This window comes from Mandrillus leucophaeus, unplaced genomic scaffold (genome assembly GCF_000951045.1).
Source record: "Mandrillus leucophaeus isolate KB7577 unplaced genomic scaffold, Mleu.le_1.0 Scaffold413, whole genome shotgun sequence".
Taxonomy (NCBI): domain Eukaryota; kingdom Metazoa; phylum Chordata; class Mammalia; order Primates; family Cercopithecidae; genus Mandrillus; species Mandrillus leucophaeus.
In genome coordinates this window covers 731,249-739,421 of record NW_012104399.1, presented here as the reverse complement: position 1 = coordinate 739,421, position 8,173 = coordinate 731,249, and the positions used below count along the sequence as shown (strand labels likewise).

At 36.6% G+C, this 8,173-nt stretch overlaps 1 protein-coding gene across 1 annotated transcript in view; it reads right to left on the bottom strand.

Annotated features, from left to right (window-relative positions):
• The window catches only part of RTCA (RNA 3'-terminal phosphate cyclase), a 32,848-nt gene that overhangs the window by 18,251 nt on the left and 6,424 nt on the right, over positions 1 to 8,173 (bottom strand). The window contains exons 5-9 of the mRNA XM_011992557.1: positions 7,099 to 7,243; positions 4,296 to 4,354; positions 2,788 to 2,929; positions 2,039 to 2,163; positions 439 to 497 (exon numbers count right to left, since the gene is read on the bottom strand). Coding sequence (XP_011847947.1) covers positions 439 to 497; positions 2,039 to 2,163; positions 2,788 to 2,929; positions 4,296 to 4,354; positions 7,099 to 7,243 — 530 coding nt within the window. The remainder of the gene's footprint in view (positions 1 to 438; positions 498 to 2,038; positions 2,164 to 2,787; positions 2,930 to 4,295; positions 4,355 to 7,098; positions 7,244 to 8,173) is intronic.

Genomic DNA, 8,173 nt, shown 5'->3' with positions numbered 1-8,173 from the left:
GTATGAAGCTATCAGGTGTGTCAGAATAAAACAGACAAATTCTTCAGGTGTAAAAATGGTATTATAATTGTGTACTTATTGTTCTTTGGACATATATGCTGCAGTATTCAGGGGTGAGACATGGCACCTGCAACTTACATTGAAATGGCTCAGAAATATACACAACAAACTAAATGTTCAAAACTAGTGAATCTAAGAGAAGGCTGTATGGATGACTAGTTGAACGAGTCATTCAACTTTTCCATAAGTTTGAAATTTTTCAAAGTATAAAGGTGGGAGAAAGACTGAAAGTCTGAAAGTGTAATTGACTCTAAAAGAGAATCAATTAACTACATCCTTTTAAACTTGTCATTCATCATTCTATAACATTCCAACCCTGAGAGATTAAAGAATTTTCCAGTAGCATTGGGAACTATGGACCCCCTTCATTTATCTTACCTCGTTTACCAAGCGATGATCCAGCAAACAAACAGCCAGTGGAGGTCTCAGCAATAATTCTGTGCAAGAAAAGAAGTTATTACTACCTTTACTATAAATATTCTAAATTTATGCAAATACAACACAGGAGAACAATGGCTATTAAATAGGCAGAACAAAATCTGGGCAGCAAATTGCAAAAGTAAAAATTCTTCATATAGGGTGGCATGATTAGCATTGTCTATCTTAATCAGACCACTAGTATCCTTTACCACTTGACCAGAAGTCACACCAGATTCTAATTCACAGGTTAAGAAATGTCTACCATGCCCCCCAACAAGTTACCATGTCATTAGCACTAAGCAGTACCATTTCACAGGCACACAGTATTATAAAGTGTTTCAGAATTATCTTAAATAAAAAGGTCATTATGCAGAGACTTTGGTATTGTTCTATGGTTTTTAGATAGTATTATCATAGGTAGAGCAAGCATTTACTTTAAACCTTTTAATGGAAATTCTGAATGAGAGGATTTGAAACTTAAATATCCAAAAATGGTACTTTTATACTTCAAAAAATCAGTTAAAGAATTTGTACTAATACTTAAATCTACAACTCCTAACTGAATTAACATAATAGTTCTAGTCTGTTTTTTTTTTTCCTGAGACAGAGTCTTGCTTTGTCGCCAGGCTGGAGTGCAGGGGCGTGATCTCAGCTTGCTGCAACATCCACCTCCCAGGTCTAAGCGATTCTCCTGCCTCAGCCTCCCAAGTAGCTAGGACTACAGGTGTGCACCACCACGCCCAGCTAATTTTTGTATTTTTAGTAGAGACAGGGTTTCACCATGTTGGCCAGGTTGGTCTTGATATCTTGACCTTGTGATCTGCCCACCTCAGCCTCCCAAAGTGCTGGGACTACAGGCATAAGCCATGGTGCCTGGCCTCTAGTCTGTTTTTAAAAAGCTCTTTGCTATATTTATTTGTGAATTGATTTCACATTTAAAGTATTTCATGCAACTGGAAATATTCTCACAGGACTAGCTTTAAAGCCTAACTTCTGATTAAACATTTAAGTTTAATGTAACAACGTAACAAAAGGCAAGTCATCCTCAGAACAAATTCAGAATAATTGTCTTACTTTATGATACTGGTGTTTTAGGTAGGAATGTCCTTAAAAATACAAATTGAGGCCGGGCGCAGTGGCTCATGCCTGTAATCCCAGCACTTTGGGAGGCGGAGACAGGCAGATCATGAGGTTAGGAGATCAAGACCATCCTGACTAACACGGTGAAACCCTGTCTCTACCAAACATACAAAAACAGCCAGGCGTGTTGGTGGGCGCCTGTAGTCCCAGCTACTTGGGAGGTTGAAGCAGAAGAATGGCGTGAACCCAGAAGGCAGAGCTAGAAGTGAGCCGAGATCGTGCCACTGCACTCCGGCCTGGGCGACAGAGCGAGACTCTGCCTCGAAAATAAATAAATAAATACATACATACATACATACATACATAAATTGAAACTTCTTAAAACTATAAACTTAAGCAGGAAACCCTACAAATCTTTAATTTAATGAGAATTATTTTGGGGCTCTCAACTAATGTGTAGGAAAAAGTATTGTCTCACATTATTCCATTTCCATTGCCAAATGCTTGGTCTTTAGGTTCTTGAACAGGCTGGATGTTAACATACAAATCCCGGATCTCCTTTCTGATGCATCTAACTGCTGCCGCCGCCATATCTTTTGCTACCTATTTTAGCAAGACAGAAAAATACAATAAAACAATTACTGATTATTTGGAAAATTGTTTTCAAGACTTCAAAGACATATAAAATAATTGGTTGCTTTTACATGCATTATTTAATAACTTGATTTTCAAGAGAGCACTGAATTTTTAAAAACGCTTAAGCAAATTAACTTTATTTTTGTTAATGTATCCATTAATATATATGTTTCATCTTTTAGGTTCAGGAGGTACATGTGCAGGTTTGTTACATGGGTAAATTACATGTCGCTGAGATCTGGTATGTTAATGATCCCATCACCTAGGTAGTGAACACAGTACCTGACAGTGTTTCAACCCTCACTCCCCTTCCACCCACCTCCCATTAGCAGTCCCCAGTGTTCCCATCTTTACGTCCATGTGTATTCAATGCATAGCTTCCACTTATGAGAACATGTGGTATTTGGTTTTCTGTTCCTACATTAATTTGCTTAGGATAATGGCCTCCAGCTGCAGTCATATTGCCACAAAGGACATGATTTCTTTCTTTAAAAAAATGTTAAGTTCTCTCAATAATTTCAAAATTTAATTGACATAATACTTATCAAGACACACACACATTTTATTTCTGAGAACATCTAGACAACTTACTTTAAATGGCAAAACACCAGCAACGAAAGCTCTTCCATATATCTTAGTCACACAGCCACGGTCAGTTAAATTTATAGGGTTCAACTGTTTAACTGGTGACATTCGAACGATCACTTCACCACCCCCTTTTGGGTAATATCCCCTATGAAAAGTATAACAAATGCCCACATAAACTGATTGTATGACAAAAACAAAACTCGGTATTCCAATAAAATGACATGTCAATGATATCCAAACATGTAATCCATGGAAAGGTCTAAATATTTTAGGTCTGTATTTTGTAAAATTTTACACATTAGAAAACAAAATTTTGTCTGTACAATATGGTAGCCTTGAGATACGTGAAACTATTAAAATTAAATAAAATATAAAAATCAGCTCCCCAGCAGCATTAGCCACATTTTAAGTGCTCAATAGTCACATTTGGCTAGTGACTACCATGTTGGACAGCACAGATATGGGACATTTCCCTCAAAGCAGAAAGTTCTATTTGGCAGTGCTGTTGTAGAATATAAGCTCCTTGAGGGCTAGACTTACCTATATCATTCCCGCTGTTTTCCTGTGCCTTAAACAATGTCTGGCACATGGTAGGTACTCAGATAAATATATGATGAATATTTAGGTAGCAAAACACTTTAAAAGTTTTAATTCAATTAATTGGTGTCATCTGTTCTACAGCAGATGGTGAGAAGACAGTACTCCTCCCGTCAAAGAGCTCAACATCTGGTAGGGAGATGGCTCCATACACTATCTACTAGAATACAAGTCAGGCTATAAGAAAGGTTACAACATAGGTACAAATATGAATTCCGATTGAGGTACAATCAGAGGTCATAAAGAAGTATAAGTTTCACGTTGAAAAAAACACAGGATTTCTAACTTTTGGGAGAGCAGGGGAAGAATAACATGAACAAAGACACAGAAGTCCAAAGGCACAAAGCATATTTAAGGAATAACAAGCAAACATATTGTTAGAATATATAACACGTTGAAAGGAGGAGAGGGATGAAGAAGTTAGAAAAGTTAGGGCAAGACTTCAAAGCACTTAAATGTCACACCAGGAAATACGGCCTAGTGATTATGTGGCAGAAGGGAAGCCTTAAAGAGAAATAACCTGAATGCCCAATGTGTTTCTTAGGAAAACAATTCAGATCACATTGTGGAAGAGAATTCCTTCTATGACCCCTTAGTGTTTAGTCCAGTTGTCTACACACAGTGAGCACTTCAGCTGTGCTGGGGCATGAAATAACACTAGATATGAGGGTACCTCGGTGTGAAAATTCCCTTGAAAATATTTTCCCTAGAAATAAATAACCATCATGTGTAGCTGTTCTCAAGTCCCCATGCCCCTGCTGTTCATTATTTTTAAGCCTCAAAGTACAATTATTTCTTACAAGAGATGCAATGTATTAAGTGGGTACCAGAAAGACAGTTCTCTAAGGGTCTAACTTTTCCACTATTTTTAGCATAAGTAATAGATCCTAACATTAAAGAAATAAGCAACTTACCTTGTTTTAATGTCACAATTAAATCTGAAACCAAATTTTTCAACAATTGGCTTGAAGACCTGAAAAAAATCAGTTTTTATCATTAGGTTAATCAGCAATATTCACTAATTTAACAAGCATATTTATTAAACAAAAGTGCTTTGCTAGCTAGTAATTGGATGCTATAGGTAAACGGTGTTATAAGAATATGTAGGCTGGTTCCATTTTTTCAAATGAAAAAAACTGGTAAGTAGCTAAATATAAAAGTTTGACATTTATTTAATCAGAGCTGTGCAAGTCTATCTAATGAAAAAAACTAGAACTTAGGATACTTGATATCAGTGGTTATTCTACTCCAAAGGTCAATACTTCCTAACGCGTCTCAATATAGTACATTTAAGAAATGAGGGGGTATTGGTGAAGAGCATTCCATTCTGCCATCTCAATTTTTTATACAGTTGAAATCTCATTCCACAGACAATGCTTTAACATTATAAACATATGCATTTTCCTGACATCATGAAATTATTCCTAAACAAAATCTGAATGCCTCCATGGCATCCTAGCCTAATTTACTTAACGGTTCTCCAATTTTTCATTATTAGGTAATGATCTATCTTATATAATGATAATTACAGTGTATAATGCTCTGTTCAAATACCTTTAACATTTATCTTTAGCTGCATTTTGCAATATTGAATTAGAGCAGTTTCCTTGAAGTCAAATTACTAGGTGGGGGGAGATTAATTTTTATTATACATCCCATCGAACTGACTTTAAAAAGATTATACCACCTATTAGAATGGCAAGATTTCAGAGAAAGATGGTGTTTAAGCCTGATGTCTAAGGCAACTCTTTGAGATTTACTCTAGAGATTTACTTATTTCTCTGGGTTGTCTCTTACGTATCCAAGAGGTATGCACGTTATTAACCTTGTTTTGTGGGTTTTTTTAAAGGCAGAAAAAGCTTAACAAATAAAAACTTGAAAATATCAAGTGCTAGGATGGATACAGAACAGCTGGAACCCTCTATTTGATATTTATTTTTATTTTAGAGATGGGGTCTTGCTATGTTACCCAGGCTAGACTCCAGCTTAAACTCAAGAGACCCTCCCACCTCAGCCTACGAAGTATTAAAGAGCTGTGACTATAGGCACACACCATTGTGCCCACTTCAGCTGGAACTCTCGTATAGTACTGGTAATAATGCAAAAAGTGGCCACTTTGGAAGCTAAAATAACCTGGCTATGTATTATAAAGTTAGACATTTGCTTATTGTAACAACCTTACCCAAGAGAAATGAAAATGTACAATCACACAAAAACTTGCATATGAATGTTAACAGTAACTTAATTTATAATTGCCAAAATCTGGAAACACCCAAATGCCTTTCAACAGATGAATGGATACACAAACTGGTACATCCATATACGAGAACACAACTCAAGTTTTCATTGCAGATATAAGCAACATGGATGAATTTCAAATGTATTATGGATAGCAAAAAACCCAGACTCAAAGCCTACATACAGTATTATTTCTTACATGACATTCTGAACAAAAGGCAAAACGATGACAGAAAACAGATCAGCAGTTGCCAGGGGCTGAGACTCAGGACTGATTACAAAAACGTACAAGGGAATTTTTTAGAGTAATGGAACTATTCTACATGTTGATTGTGGTAGATGGTTCATAACTGTGAATTATATCACTGTCAAAAATCACAGAACTGCATGTTAAAAAGGATGGATTCAACTGAAAATTACACTTTAAAAAATCTGGAAGAAAAAAAAAGATTATACCACTTTTCTCTCCCACTAGTTATATGAGCACGCCAGTATTTTTTAAATCATTTTTTAAATGTTTGATCCTAGAATGGAAGGGGCTTAATGGAAAAAAAAGTTTGAGTTTTCCTCCAAATCATAATTCTTGTATTTATAAAATAACACATCACAATTGATATAATTTCTATCACACTCAAGGTGTTTTTTGTTTTGTTTTGTTTTTTTAAAGACAGCATCTTGCTTTATCACCCAGGATGAAGTGCCAACATAGCTTACTGCAAACTCGACCTCCCAGCCTCAAGTGATCCTCCCACCTCAGCCTCCTGAGTAGCTTGGACAGGTGTGCACCACCATGCCTGGCTAATTTTTCTGTGTGTGGTGTTTTTTGTTTTTTATTTATATTTTTTTTTTTTTGTAGAGATGGGATTTCACCATGTTGCCCAGGCTGGTCTTGAACTCCTGAGCTCAAGGGATCTGCCTACCTCAGCTTCTCAGAGTGCTAGGATAACAGGTGTGAGCCACCACACCTGAGTTTTTTTTAAAAAAAATTCACTATAAACACTATTCTAGGATATAACAACAAACTTAAAGTAAACATAATTCCCTACCCCCTACTGCAATAGAACTAGACATATTTGGGAGGCTGAGGTGGGAGGATCCTTTGAGCTCAGGAGTTTAAGACCAGCCTGGGCAACACAGTGAGACATTGACTCTGCAAAAAAATTTTTAAAAAATTGGCTGGGTGTGTGCCTGTAGTCCCAGCTACTTAGGAGGTCACGATAGGAGGACTGTTTAAGCTCAGGAGGTTGAGTCTGCAGTGAGCTGTGATCATGCAACCGTACTCCAGCCTTGGCGACAGCACTGTCTCAAAAACAAAAAGAAAGAAAGAAAAGACGCCATGAAGAGATAAACAAGAAAAAAGACACCATGAAGAGATAAACAGGAAACTCACAAAAAAACCACTCAAGATATATTTAAATAGAGAATGGAGACTCAGAAGCATGTATGAGATCTTAGTTTGTCAACAACAAAAGCCCTTACCATCACTGTATAATCAATCTGTGGTGCCATTTCGGCATTAGTTCCACCTTTCAAATGAAGTTCTGATGGAGAAGCAGCAAAGAGAACACACGGCATTGAGACCTGCATCAAGAGGCACACACTCCTAAGAAGAAGGCAGAAGGGGCTTATTTTCATTTTCTTTTCTGCATTTTCTTTTCAAACTCTTAAATAAGCTATATTATTGTTCATCACTACTAACTGAAGCACAGACAACTGTGAAGGCAGGTATATGCCACTGAGTTTCTAGTTAAAAACCATTTTAGTGTCTGAATAGTAAAATCCTGAATTTTAAAGACAGACTGTATTTCACCATAGAAAAAAACAGCGTTAAATGATAACCAAACTTGGGTCTGAATCTTCAACTAAACACATTAGCTGTGTGACCTTGGGTAAGTTCTGATACTTTTCTTTATATTACAAAAAAGTAAAAAAGAAAAAAAATTTAAAATAAAACCTTCTTCAAAAGTTTTACAAAAGAATTCTTGAAACTAGCAGTTTATGAAAATGCTTTCAAAATAGTCAAGGTCTGAATTGATTATATATGAGTTGTTACTATATAACAAGGTACTGTTCCAGGTGTAAAGTTAAGATATAGTTCCTATCATTGTGGAGTTCATGATATGATAGAATAATATTTTACGCAGCCATAAAAGAGAATGAGTTCATGTCCTATGCAGGGACATGGATGAAGCTGGAAACCATCATTCTCAGTAAGCTAATACAGGAACAGAAAACCAAACGCTGCATGTTTTCACTCATAAGTGGGAGCTGAACAATGAGAACACATGGACGCAGGGAAGGGAAAATCACACACCGGGGCTTGTTGCAGGGTGGGGGGCAAGGGGAGGGAGAGCACTAGGACAAATACCTAATGCATGCAGGGCTTAAAACCTAGATGACCGGTTGATGGGTGCAGCAAACCACTATGGTACATGCGTACATATGTGATAAACCTCCATATTCAGGACATGTATCCAGAACTTAAAGTATAATAAATAAGATAAAAATAAAAGAATAATACTTTATAAAGAGTGACAGCTTGGCTGGGTGTGGT